Source organism: Sardina pilchardus, chromosome 22, assembly GCF_963854185.1.
Source record: "Sardina pilchardus chromosome 22, fSarPil1.1, whole genome shotgun sequence".
Classification (NCBI taxonomy): Eukaryota; Metazoa; Chordata; class Actinopteri; order Clupeiformes; family Clupeidae; genus Sardina; species Sardina pilchardus.
In genome coordinates, this window is record NC_085015.1 from 10,881,548 (window position 1) to 10,901,196 (window position 19,649).

The following is a 19,649-nucleotide window of genomic DNA, read 5'->3' on the forward strand; positions in this document are numbered from 1 at the left end:
CACGTGCATGGAGGAAGCAGTGGGCGTACAGGCCAGAGGCGCGTACCTTGTTGGCCCAGGCGTCCTCGTCCCAGGAGGTGAGCTGCAGAACGCGGATGATCTCGTGGATCTCGGTGCTCATCTTGTCCACGGTGAAGTTGCGGTTCTTCAGCGCCTCCTCCACGCCCTGGCTGCCCGAGGTCTTGGTCGTCACGAAGATCTTGATTCCTGAGCCACGGAGGAAAGAAGAAAAAGAACAAAGGGGACACATAGTGAGCATTTTGTTTCATGACATCTTTTATTGCTCACTTCGCTTTGAAAAGACGTCCGAGACGTATTCCCCTGACAGAGGCTATTCATACTGAAACAATGGCATTGTTTCGGCCACATGAAGATGAAGGGAGGACACACATATCCCCATAACACTATTAGTCGGGTGCAGAGTCCACAGGCTCAAAACGTCACGCACATTAAATTATTAAAGGGAGCCGCTTTAGTGAGCATGTTGTTTTCCATATTTTTTCACATTGTTTTGGCCATCAACATCTTTTTTTTTAGAGGTGAGAGGTGTTTGAGTTCAGAAACTAAGTACACACAGCCATGCTCTCTCACAACCTTAGGACACAAAGTCTCCTCAGTGAGAAGGTCTCCGAGTCCGAAGGTGTGGAATGTTCCAGCTAGGAAACTAACGCCATCGTAGCTCTGCCCCACCCCACCTAGACTTGGCCATCTGATTTCACTCGGTCGTATCATGTGTTTCTGATTATGGCATCCAGATGGTGTGTGGACACGCTCAACCCTGGGGAGGACCACCTCTGATGCTTACAAGTCAATAACGTTCATGGAAACACTGATGCCAATCATTATGTGTCAGGTCTCTTGAGGACAAATCTATTAAAAAGATCCTGTTCTGACTCAGTTAAGAGCGTCTCCTCTGGTCACAGAGGACAGACCAGATTCACCACTCCTGGTTCACTTTTGGCTTTACACTCAGAACTGACATCAATACTTGGTAGGATGGCAAGATGTAGCAGAACAGCTACATCATCCATCTTCTGCTAAAGTGACATTAGTTCATGAGCAATCCTGTTCTGACTCAATTAGGACACTGGGTGTTGCCTTCTTTGGTCACAAATAGGTTTCACACAGTTCACAGGTTCGACGTTGACACAGATCATCAGTGCCTGGTGGTTTCACACTGAAATGCAACCTGTATAACAACACCAGTTTGAGAAAATACAGCAACTTCCTCATTATAGAATTCTGAGTTTTCTATTGTTACGCAAAGTTAAAGTAAAATAAATAACAGAGACTGTTGACATTTCAATAGTCAATATTCAGTATGACAATAAAAAAAATATGGTAACATGGTTGATACCTTAGTCTCCTAGATACTTTATGCCATCAAAGACAATTGACACAAACTTAAAATGCAGCCCAATACTTGGCAGGGTAGCATGGTGTAGCAGAGTGCAACATTCTCTATCTTGTAGCCCAGATAAAGTGAAGTAAAAGTAAAATGAATGCAAGAGCAAACCATCAGATATTATATATAGATGATATACTTCTATCATCAATATAAAATGATGATGAATTTCATCAATATTGATTGACGTCATATTCTGTTTTTTTTTTTTTAGTGTCTAAATACCTGAGATGAGGACGGGCAGCAGCTCCTTGACCGTGTTCATGGAGTTGACGAGCATGACGCGGTGCTCCTGGTGGGTGAGCTCCTGCTGGCGCTCATCAATCATCTTGGCCATCTTCGTCATTCCTGGAGACAGAAACACAGAACTGGGTATGACTGCAAACTAAGGTCACTTCTTCTTCCCGTATTGAAATCGGTCATTCACGCACTGCATGTCCTTGAGATGACGCATTGTTATATACAAGCTGCTGATGCAGTGGTGCATGCAAGCACACAATCTAAAAGAATTATGATCTGTGTACTCAAGATTCTGAGATTCTGTTCACCATTGTACCATCACCCTTGATATATTTATTTTCTCTTGTGAGTGATTGTGAGTTGCAACAAAATCCTCCATCAGAGATTCTGGTTGTACCTTAATTCTAAATTCTTCATTCTTAGTTCCACTGGGTCTTGATTACAAGGCTACTTCATAAAGAAACAAAAATGCAAACAGCTGCTTTAACATCGGGACTGTGTATAATTAAGCAACATACTAATCCATCTTGGATCAGCCTAGCATTGAGGGAACAGCAGAGAAATGTTGTTTGGTCAACTTTTTCCACATTTTCCAGGTAAAGGAAAGAATGTTCCAATGAGTATTCCAAGAGATCTGAGGACTCTTGAGACCCGGGCACGGGGACAGAACCCTGGACTCACCTGGTCCCAAATTCTTGGTGTACGTGATCAGATCCTCCATGGACTCCACCACCTCTGCCACGGTGAGATACTCCAGGATACCTTTACAGACCCTGATGATCTTACGCACCTATATGGCATCAAAGAGAAAAACGAATTCACTTAGTGCCAGACACTTTAAAGGCCTGTAGTGGGAAAAAAAATACTGTCACACTCTGGTTACACCATATAAAGTATTTCCTTCTAAGAGGTTCTGAAAGTCCTTAGAGATTTAACGCCCCTCTCAAGTCCCTCTCTGCTTTCAAACTATGAGGCAAGGGCATTTTCATCCCGTCTGTAGTCTCTGTACACCAGAGAAGCAGGCCCACCAAGACGGCTAACAAGCTGCTAATGTCTTGTTTGATCCTCTCTCGCGCTCTGATGTTACCCAGAAATGACATTCCCCCGACCTTCATTACCCTCCACCTCCTCCACCTCCTCCACCTCCTCCACCTCCTCCACCTCCTCCACCTCCTCCACTTCAAACCCAGCCCCCCCCCCTGCCCTTTCCTCAGCCTCTAAGGTCCAGCTGTGGGCCTAAATCCCTGCTGTGCAACATAAACACTTTGCAGCGCACTTTGCTGCGCGGTGCAGGACGTGCGCTTCACATCCAAACAGCCTGTCCCAGGAGGGGAGACGAATGGGATGCCTCCCGGAGCTGAGGCAGAGATTTCTGTAAATGGAGACACTGGATGAAGGGGTAGAGTGAAGAGGAGGGGAAGAGGGAGTCGATGAAAGAAGGGAGAGGGAGAGGAGGTAGAGGGAGAGGGAGAGGGAGAGGGAAAGGCAGAGAGGAGTGCAGATATAGGGATGGGGTTGGATGGAGGGTAAGAAAGCAAGAAGGAGGAATGGAACGATGATGGACGGAGGGAAATGCTGAAAAGATGAAGGACTGAAAACAGGGGAGAGATTTACTAACACAAAAGTGGAGAAAGAAAAACAAAAAGGAGAGAAGTGGGCGACCAAAAAGAAAAGAGGAACCCAAAAATAAATGTAGAAAGAAGAGAGAAAAAAACTCAAGAGGGCCTACAGAGAGGAAAAGAGGAACCCAATCACAGTTGCAATTCTGGTTAGTAGAGATAGCAATGCTCTGATAAGCTGGTTGCAAAGCCTCCGGAGAAACTGCAAACTGTACCTCGGCCTCGTCGAAGGTCAGCAGAAGGTCGGACGTGCCGGACAGGATGCCTCGCGAGCCATCGATGAGGTAGTCCCGGGCAGGCACAGAGTACGGGTCAGCCTTCAGCATCGATGCTGCCTGGACCAGCTTGGTGCATGCATTCTCCACCCTGTAGGGAAACACGAGCGAGACCAACCATCAGCTATGTTACCTCAGTGGGAATAACAATGTGTTGTGAACAGAGGTGGACATCCTGGGTTCAGAAACTAAAAGTCCTGCCAAGTATTTGATCCAACCATTTAGTAAACCAGCTCCTCCTAATTAGCTGCCAGGTAGATCAGATAATTAGTGACATCACATGTGTTGAGTGCACACAGGTAGAAAGAATATGGCAGGACTTTTACTCTCTGGAACCAGGAATGTTCTGGTTGTGAACAACTGTGTATATTACTGTTATTAATGATCACAGTCTTGATTGATGTTACGGATCACAGTCTTAAAGCTTCCATAGCTCATAGTGTTCATAGCTCTGCATGCTAATAGAACAACTCAAACTGAATCTTTATGCTCAACTTGTACTTCAGCCAAGTCAACATAAAACGGGCAGATGGACCCCGAGGAGTAGATGTGACCTTTTGGCCGATGACACATGGAGAGGGAGGGGGAGGAAAAGCGCAATCTATTACTGGTAAGTGACGAAATAACGGATGAGGCCACTTTTCATGCCATGAGTCAGCTATAAGCAACGGTAAATGTAAAACATGGCACTGATGCGCGGCCTGCCTTTAAATAGACCCTTGAAGATCGTTGAACATTTAGATTTGTCCCTGCCCATGTAACGGTAGCCTGCTAGGCCGTAGCTGTGCACCATCTTCGTTGTGTAAAACTCCCTCCGGACTCCTTAATAGTCGTGCTAGTGAGAGAACTAGCTGCGTGGCTTTTAGCTCGATTGCTAGCAAGCTCGAATCCCGATCCGAGGTGCTGCAGTTTACGGGTTCGAGTCCAGATGAGTGCAGGGCTGAGCCGTGTTGTAAACACAACGCAGGTTACACACATTTCTAAGTATTAATTGTCTGCGCCGCATGAGTTGTAACCAATCGCTGGAACCAAATTCTTTCTCTGTGTTAACATACTTGGCTACCACATTGAATTCTGATTCTGAGAAGCAAATCTCTTGTTTAACAGGGCAGGAAAGGGTTGCTCTCGTTCTTTATCTCTCAATGCAAAACACACATCCCCCAAAATGCTGTTTAAGTCGTTCATGGGATACAATTATACTGCGCTCTTGCCAAGACATTGATACTGAGCCTACTGTAGGATGTAAGCGATCCGAGGCGTCCAATCTCCACATTTTCAGGGACTCGAGGAAATACCACCCAACTCCCCTGACAGGCCACCGATGTTCTGCAGATACCCGCCATACGTAACGTCCCAGCGTGACAGATTTCCTCTGAGTGTCAGACTCATTCCCAGAGCGAGCGAGAGAGCATAACTCAACATTACTCACAGGGAGAGGGAGGGAGAGAGAGAGCAAGAGAGAGAGAGAGAGAGAGAAAGAGAGAAAGAGAGAAATAGAGAGATTGAGAGAGAGAGAGAGAAGGCCGGAGAGAAGAACACCCTGCGTCAGCAAAATACAACCAACAGACAAGGCCAAATAAATCACCACCGCGCACCCTCCCCATCTCAACCCCCTCCCCGAACGGCACCCCCACAAACAGCCGGAGGAGCGACGTGCGTTCCCATTCCCACACAATTCCCGGCTTCCTCCAGTCGGCCGTCAGCCAAGACTGCATCTGGGAAAAGGGGAACTGTATCCGTCTTGACCCATTGTGAGGCATTGTTTGAGAAGAAGGGAAAATATTATGAAAAAGACATCAATGTAGCTCATGTTGCAGGCCACTGTTGGCGAGCCGTGCAGGAGACAGCCCAAGGATGTGTGGTTCGAGGTAATGTATGTGCATGTTAACGACATTGTGTGTGTGTGTGTGTGTGTGTGTGTGTGTGTGTGTGTGTGTGTGTGTGTGTGTGTGTGTGTGTGTGTGTGTGTGTGTGTGTGTGTGTGTGTGTGTGTGGAGGAAAGGAGTTGGCCCAAGAGTGGCAGAGTCAGCAGTGTCCTTCAGTATGCAGTCCTGAGCCAGGCATGTGGGACACACACACACACACACACACACACACACACACACACACCAACACACACACAGAAAGAGAGCATTTCCCCACATAAACGCACACCACATAAGTACAGTATTTAGTAGCTCTACACTTAATGATACTGGCACATCTCCTGATGGTCATTGCATGGATGCTAAGCCCTTAGTCTGCCGTGTGTAATACCCTGATTGAGTGTGCTTGTAAAACCAGTGTGTTGGCATACACCAGCCTTTCCTACTACTTTAGCCTAGGGTGGGTTAAGTGTGTGTGTGTGGTGGGGGGGGGGGGGGGTAGGTGGGGAGGATGAAAAGTGGATCAGCCTGAAGGAGACCAGCTGCCACAACACTAGGTCAAGCTGCTGAAACAAATGAAAAGCTACACACACACACACAAAAAAAACAGAGCCCGCCAAAAAAAAAGGCCACATATTTGAGATGATGAAGCTCCACTCATGCCCCCACCATGGAATCGGCATGGGGATGTTCAACTTCTTGAACTGGAGACCATTAACACACACACACACACACACACACACACACACCAAAAAAGGTGCTTGTTAGCAGTGCCTGGAGACGAAGGTTGGGGTGGGGGGGGGGTGGGGGCATATAACAGCAACATAGCCTGGAAGGCGTGAATCCACGGGGATCCATGAGGGTGAGAGAGTGTGCAGACTGGGCTACCGTGCATGTAACTGGACTCTCCTTTACAGTCCAGCGTCCAGGCAGGGGGGAGAGACACACACACACGGTAATAGGTTTCCACATGAGGGCCATTCGTCGGGGCTTAACAAAGCGCAGCTGTCCAGAACGATCTGTCGGTGATTTATGAGTGTATCGTCCGTCCCCGCTCCGCAGTGGAGCCTCCCTGGACAAACAAGAGTGCGGCCGGCCAAGGCAGAGAGCCCTGGAGATCATGCAGCCAGCGCAGCAGAGCTAGCTAACTAGCAAGCCAACTAGCCAACCAGCCCGCCAGGCAGCCAGGAAGGCCTCTTTATTTATAATGCAACCTCAACAGGACTGCGCAAAGCACTTAACATGCCATATCTGACCTTTGCCTGAGCAGACACAGACGTAACTGCTGGAGTAAGAGAAAGAGAGAGAGCGAGAGCGAGAGAGAGAGAGATAGAGAGAGAGATAGAGAGAGAGAGAGAAAGAGACTGAAAGAGGGAGTGTTTTTTTATCATTTCAGGGTCATCTCATGTTTCCCTTATTTACCATGCTGCATTCCCTGGCCGCCTTCAATTTCCCTTTCACAATCAGTATGGAGACAGAGTGCAGTGATACTAGGGGGACCGAAGGTGTTCTGCATTCATAGCATAAATGTCATCACATACAGTATGTTGTGCTAACTGGTTGTGTGGTGGTGGTGGTGTGTGTGTGTGTGTGTGTGTGTGTGTGTGTGTGTGTGTGTGTGTGTGTGTGTGTGTGTGTGTATACGAGTGAGTGTGCGTATATTGTGTGTGTGAGTGTGTGTGTGTATATGTGTGAGTGTGTGTGTATATGTGTGAGTGTGTGCGTGTGTGTGTGTCTTACTTGATGAAAGCAGGCGGCATGTCTCTCTTCATAATCTGGTCCTCTGTGGTCTGGACAGTCTCTTTGCCCACCTGCAAACACAGAAGCAGCAGAGGTCAGAAAATGACACCAAATCGCCTCCAACGGCTCTGAGTCTGAGTGGACCTTCAAAAGGCTTCATGGGGACATGGGCACAGCATGGCATGTTTGAGTGCATTGTGGGAACACGTCCCACTCTAAGTGTGATCCGGGTGTGTGGGGAGGTTAGTGGTGGTGGTGGAGGGGAGCTCATAATTGGGGCTTGATAAACCATTGTCTAAACAGCTGCAACTGTATTCCGGCTCTGGTATGGAGAAAAGCCAGCTATCAGCCACCACCAAACAGCCCCCCCCCTCCCCCTTCAAATTAGTCCCTCTTCTCCCTAGCACCGCCGCCCCCCCTTCACCACATACTTCATTCCTTCTTCTCAGACCGCCCCCCCATACTTAATTCCTTCCTCTTGCACACACCCCCCCCCCCCCCATCACAACACATATTTACACCTCACGAGTCACTCCACTCCACTGACTCAACTTTGCCAGTGCGAGCTCGGCGTTCGTCTGCCCAGTAACGACACCCTTGTTGCCGGGCCTGCCTCAAATGTCAAATCTATAATAAAAAAGGAACCCATACATTAACAGCACAGAGGCGCTCATTGTCAAGACGACTCGCGACCCGACCCGCACATCGGGAACTATTTCCCCCCAACTTGTGCGCCACCTCTAAAGTCGTTATTAATAAATCCGTGGTCTTCTAAATAGCGATGTGTTTCATCTCTTATTAAGGACGAGGCACAAAGTAGTCATTGTGCCTTGATAAATGCTGCTGCATCTACACACAAGTCTGCACAAAAGGAATGGAAAGCTACAACTCAGACATCTTTCAGACGTCTGCAAAGACCTACACACACACACAGCAAGATTCAGACAGTTCAGGATTGTACACTTTTCTTTAATAGTTATTAGTATTATTAATAATAACAATAATAATGATAATAATAATTATAAGTATTATAACATTCTCTATATTTTCTACATGCAATAGTGTAGTTTATGGCCATACATCCATGAACAAATTGACTAAATTATAAAGAGTACCCCGCCTTTCTCTTAAATGCTTACGTACATTTCATTTCCTGTGAAGTAAAGTTAGTCAGCATTCTATTCTAGAATCAGTGTGGTGGTGAGTGCATTAGTTTTCTTCTGAAGGCCAGGCCACACAGGTCTGCTTCACAGATCATGTGGTAGAGCACACACAAGTGAGTCATTTATGGTAGGAGCACAGTCAAGCCAGAGTCAGAGTATCGCTGGGAGTCTCCACCCTCTTCCTCACGACTACAACCGCAACTCCACCCTCACCCCCTCTCCTCACTCCACGTCATCCAAGTCCAACAGGTGGGGACATGCCACACATAACGTTCAGCATGAACTCCCAGTGATTTCAGAGAGCGCACAACATCAGCGTTCGAGTATGCCGCATGAAGATGCAACCACAGCTAAATCTGTCCGCTAGATAAAACCACAAGTTCTGCTTTCAGGCAGCTCAATAGAGGACATTTCCCACAGACACAATTAGAAATAATATAATAAAATGTTGGTTAACTAACAGCTATTGAAGTGCCATGACAACGAAACTACAGTACTACCGATCTAGGCACAGGGAGGGTGGAATGCATTGTTTGAGTTGGGGGTAAAAGTTCAGTGGACTTGGCAATGCCAACACGCTGACGTACTGCTCTGGCTAGCCATTCTGGGAGGACAGTTCCTTTCCCCACACACACGCACACACACACACACATACACACAGCAGACAGTTGACATTCACTCGCCAGAGCAGGTCGGTGCCAGTCTAAAAAAGGGAGCCCCGGGCTCACCACTCGCTCAGTTATAGTGGAAGGCTGGCAGAGAATTCCACTTCAGCATTCCTGCGTGCTGCCGTCTGTGCGGAACCCATCCAACAGCCACAACGGCCATCTGAGGTAGAGCTACGCTCGCTGGGCTGGTCGTACACTAGTAGGCAACTCTGCGGAGAAACACCGCTGTGTGTGACAGAACGGGCTGTTGGTTATCAGTAATGGGTACCTGACCATAACAAAAGCTACAAATATAGCCATGTTTCAAATCACTGTGTAAATGTGTTACTGTGACATTTCTGAGTATTGCACCCCATTGTTGTCCACAACACATTTCCCAGTGTCGATCAGCCTTAAGCTACAGTATAAAGTTTAACAGGTCAGGTACACAATAAATGCTCTAGCCACTACAGGGCTAAAGGTTTACACAGTGTCCCCGAGTGATATAAGCTCGGCTATATAAAGTTATTTCTACAGTTAATCTTATATCAAATCTACCGTGACTAAGCCAACTGCATCAGGGTTTTACGGGAGAATGACCTGTTTGTGTAGCACTGTGTGAATTAGGGTGATCCAGCCCACGACTTCAAATCACTATCTGTAAGCCGGTGCCTGGAATGCTTTCATAAGGACTCTGTCTCGGTTTTTATCTGTGATGTGAGCGATAGTACTGAGTGTGGGTGGGTGGGTGGGTGGCTTTCAAAGGTCCATGTAGGGGAATCTGTCTGACTACTGTACTAAACATCGATACAAGGTGATGTAATGATGTCGTTGGAAAGCGATATTCCACCTCCGGGGGAAAGAGCAAGCTCAGGCAAGACGAGCAGAGTTGGCCTGTGTAAATTTAACTCCTACGCTTCAGCAAGAGGCTCCTCTGTGCTCCTCCGCTCTCAGATGAACGTGGCCATAATTAAAAATGGACTACAATGACTCAAAGCATTCCAATGGAGTAGAGGCCACGTCCTGTCAAGGGGCACGACCCCAGGACTGGAGACCCCCACTGGCCAAGTCAACGCTGACGTCAATTTTAGAGGCTCAAAAAACTCCAGAGTGTGTGTGTGTGTGTGTGTGTGTGTGTGGAGTACACACACACACACACACACACACACACACACACACACACACACACACACACACACACACACACACACACACACACACACACACACACACACACACACACACACACACCTTAATTAGGCTGACAGGAAGTGGTAGACTTTTTAGGGTAGCTCCAGCCACCTGCAGCTCAATGCAGATACTGTAGTCACTCGTGCATGTGGAGTGAACTCACAGTGACGCAGTGAAGTGGAACATCAGCCATTTTTTTTTTCTCAAGGAAGGAACCAATTACAAAAACATTCCCCAACACTCACAATGCGGTGTACAGACTGCATGTGGCGCAAGACCAGGTTTGCGCGAGGAGGAACAGGAAGTGACATAACCTTCCTGCATTATCATCTCACCTCATTGCTGAGCAGCGCAGCTTGTGAAATTGTCAATGGCTACAGTATAAAAGCCTGGTACACAATCAAGCAAGTTTAATACCGGTAATCACAACTACATGAATGAATGAACGAATGAATGAACGAATGAATGGACGAATAAAAGAGCCTAAGAAAAGGAGAAGCAAAGGGCAAAAAGGAGGGGAAAAAAACTCCACACAATATTCCAGCTGCCAGCAGCAAGATGGTGAACGCCAGGCTACCAGACGCTGATAAAGTGGCCAAGTCCGTGGGAACAGGCGAGGCTTTGTTGAGACGCACTCGATCCTCCTCGTCCCCACACAGAGAGCCCCTCTCAGAGCCCAGAGAGGGCCCAGACACTAGCCACACTGACTGCCCACTCGCTCTGAGTCTGAGGCAACGTTGTTAGGCGTAATGCGCCACATCTTAGGAGCCAAAACAAAAACATTTTAAATGCTAAATTGTCGGTAATGAGCAGAGGAACCATCCGTGGACGCCATTCTGGCAAAAAAAATAAAAAATAAATAAAAAATCATGACTTGAATTGCACACCAAGTTTTTTTCCTCCCTCATACTGTGTACTAGCAATAAGTTAGCATGTCTAGCAGATTCGAGGGACACTCTGAAAACCATTAGGAGAGATTTGAGCTAATCTCAAATCATCATGGTGGTTCAAAATGGGTAACGGCAAACGCATGCCACTTGAAGGCCACCAGCTGCTAGAGTGCAGGTCCATCATGCCACGGACACTGTGGTGGCGGCCGGGTATAGTTTACAACTAGAGGAGGAAGCGCCCCGGGCAAATTAAAGGTGGTGAGAGGAACAAATCAAAGGGCCTGATGTTTGCCAAGAGGGGCCAGAGACCAGACCAGCGTTATTTTTTTTTTTAGCCTCGCTTGTTTAAACTATATGTGGAGGGACACACTGACGCAAACTTTCCATTTTCCCTGCATACCGAAGCGGATGAATTTCCATCGCAGATGACCTCACTGAGGGATTCCCTCATACAGAGTTAAGTTTGGTTTTGATCAGACGTGGCCTCCTTGGCAACACAAATACACACACACATATACAGAGAGGGAGGAGGAGATAGAGTGTGTGTGTGTCTCTCCCTTTTATGTGTAGATACTAGATAGCCTTACACACTGACACTATAGCAAGAGTAAATACGTGTGCCTTGCCTGTAAGTGTGTGACGAATAACTAAACCACATACACACAACCTCGAACAGAAAGAGATAGAGAGATATAATCTGATCTAACGGGAAAGTGTGTAAGTGCACACACACACACAGATATAGTCAGATTGGGTGTAAGCGCATGTGTACAGTTATTTCCTGTGTATTAGTCGCATTGTATAAGCTGCAGGACAGTGTTTTATGCAAAAAAACAAAACCATATTAACTGCCCCTGTGCATTAACCTCATAGCTGAAGCAATTTTCCAAAATCTATGTATAAGCCACAGCTTAACAGTTGGCAAATTACGGGTAGATGCAAGAGTAAAAGTGTGTGTGTCAGGCACACACAGGCACACACACACACACACACACACACACAGACACACAGACACACAGACACAGACACAGACACACACAGGATAGCATAACTGTCAAGTCAATCAGCTTTCCATCTGTCCCCACATCTCAAGGCAACTCAATAGCGGAGCCGACGGTGGGAGCACCAGGGATGAGTCATAGAGAAGAGAAGAGAAGAGAAGAGAAGAGAAGAGAAGAGAAGAGAAGAGGGGGATTTAACAGGAGAGGCGGCCGGAGCAGCAGCAGGCAGCCACAGGTTTTCCTGGCGTCGCTGACAGCACACACACACACACACACACACACACACACACACACTCGCTCGTTTCCCCTCATGGCCACACAGGGCTCATCAGCGGCTCATCAGCGTGGGTGTGGGCGGAGGCAGGCCTGCTCGGCAGTCCACTGGGCTCACTCATCTCAGTCGTGCAAGAAGCACACACACACACACACATGCGCACACACACACACACACACACAGACACACAAACACTAACACATACTATATGCACACACACACACACTGACACATATGCGCACGCTCACACGGACACATATGCGCACACACACATAGACATGTGTACAAGCACGTACACATACATGGTACACACCCCCACACGCACGTACACACATGCATGCGCACACACGCACGTATATACACACATGCATGCATGCGCATGCGCACACACACACATACATTCTCTCATATCCATACATTCTCACACATACACACACTCGCTCACACACTGCTGTTGTACACACTCACTCACTCTCTCTTCCACGCTCAACATCTGCTGGAGTTGACAGTTCTTCTGATGGATGACTAGGCCTTCCTGACTTGGCTCACACCCCTCGCCCCTCGCTTCCTCCACCTCTAGTGCCCCTCACCCCCCACACTACACCACCACACCTCCACCCCTGCACCACCTGACACCGTCCCTTTATTGATTACAGAACCTTTCAACTGCATAAACAAACATGTGTGTTCGGGCATAAGGCATTTCCAATGGAACAGAAACAACACTATGCTAATGGCAAACTTGGGGACAAACTAAATTATTTAAAAAAAAAAAGGTTTTAAAGGAACACTTCGCCCTTTTTTCATATTAAACTACGTTATTTCCTTAACTAAGAGAAGTTGATACATACCTCTCATGTTTCAATGTGTGCGCTCACTGGCATTGAAACGTGAGAGGTATGTATCAACTCGTCTTAGTTAAGGAAATAACGTAGTTTAAAGAGGAACTATGCAGGATTGGCGATTTCATCTCTGGTTTCGGTTTCGTTTTTCGTTTTCGCTCGTTTTATGCTTGCATATTTCTCTGCAGAGCTTCCCCGACAGCTTTAGTGTGTATATTTATACATATATAGGCTATATATAAATATATAAATTGCAAGCGTGGTTCTTCTTGTTCCTTACGCGTCTCAGACTTCCAGATGTAAACAAGGAGCGATCGTCTCCTGCAGAAATTGCAAGGTTGCAATAGCGGATAGGGACACTGGGGGCGGGAGGAAATATTACTGTTTTCGATGTAACTGGTCAGTCAAGCAAAACAACGATTTCTGAGCGATTTTATGACTATGAAAAAGTTGCATAGGGTCTCTTTAATATGAAAAAACGATGAAGTGTTCCTTTAAAGTCACATTTTGTATTGCATTACACTTAAATGTTTCAACCGGAAACCGTCTAGGAACAGATTGAAAGAGTCTATACTTGCTTGGGAATGCATGCACAAGACAGACAGCTGCAGACAGACACCGTGGACGCCTAGCTGTTCTTATTATACTTCCTTGTCTGCCTTGAGTCTGTCCATGTGCAGTGTCCTTGTAGCGTGGTGACCGGGTTACCTCTTGTGGACCTCAACACACACACACACACACACACACACACACATACACACACAACACTGACCCTTACACACAGAGGCACTCTACAAGGGTTTGAAAGAACTGACCGTAGTCTTCTGTATTATCCTACAAAGAAACATTGCATTCAGCATTTTTTCCTGTGAGGACTATCATGTTACTTAATTGATCCTATTGAAGTGAATAGATAACAGGTGACAAATGCCCAGAAATAAGGCTGGCAAATAGCGGGAAATCCTATCTTTGGATGTCTGTCTATGTGGCTTGCAGGCAGCAATCTTCAACCGAAATCTGATAGGCAAGACACCCTTGGCAACGATATTGGCTCTGCAGCCTTCAATAGAGTCTCATCATCAGCGGCTTCATTAACTTGTTTCATTTGACAGCAATTTCAAAGCCATTCTTTCTATTCATGACATTGCAACATTTCTACTCGGGTCAGTTTCTCACAACACACTTCAAAGGGTGGATGTAATCCACCTCGTAGAGGTTTTTGGATGAGAGTAAGTGGTAATCTGCATAGGGCTTTGCTGTGCTGTGGTCTCACACTCTATCGGGAGCGTTTGCTGTTGTGTGGAGCTTGGCTTTGCAGGCAGGCAGGCAGGCAGACAGACAGACAGGGAAACATCCAGCGTCTGTTCGCTGCCAAAGGACCCATGCGCTCGCCATTTACACCCTGAATGAACTCCATAAAAAGCCATTTGAAAATGATGAAGAACAGACAGATCACAGCAATAGGCCCATATGTGGTCATTTCAGCTGCACACATACTGTATCAACTTTTTTTTTTTTTTACAAATAATAAAAAAAACGTCCACACAGAGTATGTGGTCTCTGCAAAAGGCAGAGAACGTCAGGAGGATATTTATTTAATTCAGAGCAGTCTTTCCGCCACACGATACATGGTTTTAACTGGACACGATACGATGTGTTTATCGGGTGGTTGGGTTGGATGGCGTGGTCGTGGGTTTTGGCCAAGCAGCTGGTTGCTTACACCAGGAATTCTTGGAATTCCGGTGGGTTAGAACACAGCAGGAGGGCACGGAGAGAGAACGCTGGTGATAATAGAGAGGGCATGGGCTGGGACACACAGGTCAATGACAATATTCCACTACTGTACCAGGAGGGCCACAGGAATATGGGACTATAGCCACAAGCAGTCTTAGCATTTCCCCGATGCCTCTCATGTTGCAGCCTCAAATGTGCCGATATTGTTGTTCTCTGAAGCTGCAACGGTGCATTATCATGGTATGCAGCATTATACTGTAATATAGTCCTGTTATGGTATATCAAATGTGCAGAAATAACAAGCAACATGACATGTTACGCATCTGAACATTCATCATGCACTGTAGCATGTTCAAATGTTCTTTTCAGACTGAAAAACAGTAAGACCAGGCCAAGCTTGCCTCTATGAAGACAGATGCCTGTGGTGCAATCAGAGTCGCTAGGCTGGTTTTCCAGAACTGGGACTGAGGCCATTTCTCAACCAGATTTGGCGTCGGCAGAAAAAATGTACGTTGAAAGTGCTGTTCAACCCCAATGTACTGTACATGTCATCTCTATACAAACCCGGCTTTGTCTACTACTGTAGTATAGGCCTAGTAACAGGTTCAGCCCTTCTGTTGGATAACTGGTGGAGCAGTTCCTGGATTAGCTATTCGCTATGCGATGACTCTTATGTGAATCATTACATGATATGTTTTAGTTTCCTGCCAAGAGAAATGGCTAGCTAGTCACTACATACAGTAGTCCCCATCCTTAACATCATATTCTGTTTGCATCCCATCAAACTGGTCCATTTAGACCTGAGGCTCAGTGGAAAGACTTCTTCCAGCACACCAAGTCAAGCTTATTTCATCTATACAAATTGAAATTACAGTGCTTACTCCCACCACAACAATAAAAGTATATTGGTAATTACAGTAAAAAAAACAAAAATGATAAGATAAGGCAATAACAATAATTATAACAATTCCTGAGATGCGCATGTCTAAAGAGCTCTTAGTGCCGTTTTAGCAGTTGAGGTATGGAGGTTAGGGTATATCACTTATCAGCACCATATCAGTAAACAAATCTCTTCCCATTTTCGAGGAAACATTAAAGGGTCTTTGGTATTATTTGCCCTCAATGGTGCCTTCCAGGCAGCACTGCCTTCAAGGCACTTCTCCCCTCAGTTCAGGGGTAGGATGAGGGTTGAGGGGGTTAGGGTTAGGAATAGGGTAAAGGTAGTGCCTTTTAGGCTGTGCTGCCTGGAAGGTGCCGTTGAGGGCAAAAAACACCATTGAGCACATTAAAGCATCCCTGGGTGCAGGAGGCCATATGTTGACAGCAACTTCCCATGTATAACCTGCACCTGTGTGTAAACCACAGCGACCACAAGCCCCAACCAATCAGAATCAGATTCAGATTGTGCTTGAGTCATAAAAAAGAATGAAGAACAGGGACAGATTTCCATGCATAGCCTGCCCCATGCATGGCGCTAACCTCCTAGCTGAAGACATTTAGCAAAACTAATGTATAAATCTTGGTTAATAGTCGAGAAATGACGGTGATGCAGATTTGTGTTGGAATGGTGCCCTCCATCGTGGGATCATCCAAAAAGTTCAATCAAGCTGGACCTACATAATGCAAAGCAAACCCTTATGGTGGTGACAATGGATTGAATGGGTTTTCCCTGGCTCCGCCAAAGCCAGTCTGGATGTCTGGGAAAAGACATTAGACTCAATGAGCACCTAATGACATGAATTACAGCTCACGCGTCGAAGGGCAGAGACGTCTCTATAGAGGGTATTGCCATATATTCAGGCAGATATTGTGTGATAAAGAGAAAAGAAGATTTACAGGGCGAAGGAGACACGTTTCTCTCCTTTAGAGACAAGCGCTTTGCAAGAAAATAAGGGGGGGTAAAAAAAAGCCAGGCACGGCTTCTAAGGAGAGCAGGAAATAATTAGTGCTTGATATCTCGTGCCAGGATTGGAAAAAATGTGATCCCTAAAGTGATAGAGCACAGGAGACTCCCTGCTAAATGTGCAGCTCGTGACCACAGCAGAGAATGTTCAGTACCTATCCATTTGAGGACAAAAAAAACTCAATGAAAAATGGATGCAAAGAATGAAATGATGTTGTGCTGCAATACAAAATCAACACAGTAAACAGGTAAACAAACATCAGCAGGCCTACTGTACTACGTGAGATACTAAAAACAGATCTTCATACAGATTTCAACTGATTTACATGACATTTGCCAATATGCAACTCTAGATGACGGCATTTGACAGACAGGAACTGAAACTACTAGGAATAATTGGGTGCTAACTCGGCTACAGCTACATTCCTAGACACAAGCCAACCGTAAGGGAAGGAAGACAGAGTGTAGGGTGAGGAAACGTGAACAATGAAAAAAAAGGGGGCGTTCAAGAGTTTACATAAACCACATAAGGGCCCTCTGGATTTAGTCAAACAGCTACCAGGCCATCACGTCTGAGTGCTTCACTCCTTCAGTCATGACACTGAAATAACTGTGAAACTGACAGCATCCTACTGCCATGCATGCTCGCAATGATAAAATGTGTGAGCTAGATCTCTATTTCCTCTTTAGCCAAGAACCCCAGTGCCTGCCAACGTGTTGATAGGCCTGACCATGTTCCTGTTCCCGTCTCTCTGTATAGATGTGGTGTGGTTTTCATTCATATGTCGATCATGATGGCCATTTTTTTGCCATTAAAGGGCCTAAATCAAATGTGCCATGGATTGGGTTTCCCACATGGATTAAGCCTAGTGCCAGACTGAAAGCTTCATCTCAATTGTGATCTCTCCTCAAGTAGCTCCAGGACTAGGCTTATGGACAGTGGATGTATATGTCAGTCAGAGAGGCATATCTGAGAAGGAACCAACCCTGTCCTTCAGATTCTGTGTATAAAAAAACATGGAAAAGTAGGCCAACATAAAAGAAAGAGGACTTTTCAAATATTGTTTTTTTTATTATTATTTAAACTGAGGAGAGGGCAGCAGTCTACAATGGGCATTATCCTCTAACCATAATAGAGAGGGCACTATGAAGAACCACGATGTGGCCATTGGCCAACTGAACCTGTTACTACATTCTCTGAGACAAAACTATTGCAACAATATTTCCCAGCAGTTTTGGTTGTAAACCAATGACATCTTGAGGAAGCACAACAGCTTTAATATAGCCTATCGTCTCACCTATGACGCTGGGCAACTTATCTCGCGCACATCAAAGTTGTTGAGTGATGATTTGTGTTCAGTGGTTATCTAATTGGTACGCCGAAGAACTAATTGACGAATTCACAAATCATTTGATACAGCCTGTGACAGAGCATGGCACCGCAGTCAACTCATGGTTTCCCTGCCCCTCTGTCAAGGGGGAAGGGCATAATTCCAAAGGGAAAGGCGTCACCCTTTCATGATGAAAGTCAACTCTTCAGCAAACTTTCTTTTCGATAGGCTAACCTAGTCATATTCGTATCGTATGATATCCAAACACAACACCGTGGACCTACACACTGCAACTGTAGGGCAGGTAAATGCCGGGCAAAACAAAGAGACACAGGACAGCTAAACAGAGAGAGAAGGTAAACTGTTCTAGGGCTGCTTGCTAGCGTCCTTGAGGAAAAGAATAGCTCTTACCCGGACGAGGTTGCTGACAGCTGCCTGCACCGCTAACACGGGAGCGCTGAGGTCTGGGATAGCTTTTCCGTCAACCTCACCTTCCTCATGCATTATCACCAGATGGGATATCTGCTGAGCCACTGGCTCCAGGATACTTTCTATCGTCTTTGTGTGAAACACCGGCATGATGAAAACTTAAGTCCGCCGTCCGAGAAAGAAACAAAAAAATGTAAAAGAGGGCAGAAAGAACCGACTTCCGAAATTTCTCGATTCCTTGTATGCGCTCGCTCCAAAATTCTACCGTATCCGATGCCTCTTTACGCACTGATTCACTTCGAGAGCGGACTACACAAGTCTCACTCCCAGACTTGCCATCAATGTGGGGATCACTAGCCGCAGTTCACTGTAGACGACCAACCTAAACCTCAATGAATTCAATTGCAGCCTTTCGACCAATAGGAGGCTGGCAGAAGACGTAACCACAGAGTCGATTGGTGCAACTCAACGCTACTCTTCGCTTTCCCAACTCCTCCCAGCATTGTAGCCGAGTTTGCTAGAGACGCGAGTTCTTCCCAAATTACGTAATACATTCTCATGCCCTAAAAAGGGAAATACAACATCCACTGTTGCGAAGAAGGAATTCCTATAATCAGTAGTAGAGGCGAGCGTGAACTGTTATGGCGCGTCACATATAGTGGATGAGTATGAAGGATTAATAGCCACGCTAAAAAATAAATGAATAAAAAGTGTTTTATTTTAAATCAGCATTCAGTTCACCTAATGCCCATTTGAAATATCCACCAACTCCAAACATAATATTGTTGCCTCGACTCACAAAAATGAATATGGTGCCCTCATGTCTTCCTCTTTTTCTTTCTCTGACGCACATACATTAGAATCTGCCAAATGTGTGAAAGCCATTACCACAAGCTATATTTAGCCTAGATGCATCTACTGTATCTATTATCACGCTATTCCTTGACATGTTTTCTAGGAGGATGACGTCCTTCCACCCTAGTGATGACTGATAAGACCTCATTTGAAATACAAAAGTGAAACTAGTTGTATGCATATGGACTCTGGATAATTCTATGTTATTTATACTGTACCTTTTTAACGTCAGTCAGAACATTTTA

The 19,649-nt window shown here is 46.0% G+C and overlaps 1 protein-coding gene across 1 annotated transcript in view; it reads right to left on the reverse strand.

Moving 5' to 3' along the window:
* vclb (vinculin b) overlaps nt 1-18,915 on the reverse strand; it is a 37,373-nt gene extending 18,458 nt beyond the window's left edge. Inside the window, exons 1-6 of the mRNA XM_062525664.1 lie at nt 18,532-18,915; nt 7,145-7,215; nt 3,480-3,630; nt 2,327-2,435; nt 1,631-1,753; nt 47-207 (exon numbers count right to left, since the gene is read on the reverse strand). Coding sequence (XP_062381648.1) covers nt 47-207; nt 1,631-1,753; nt 2,327-2,435; nt 3,480-3,630; nt 7,145-7,215; nt 18,532-18,699 — 783 coding nt within the window. The 5' untranslated portion in view covers nt 18,700-18,915. The remainder of the gene's footprint in view (nt 1-46; nt 208-1,630; nt 1,754-2,326; nt 2,436-3,479; nt 3,631-7,144; nt 7,216-18,531) is intronic.
* Between the last annotated feature and the right edge of the window lie 734 nt (nt 18,916-19,649).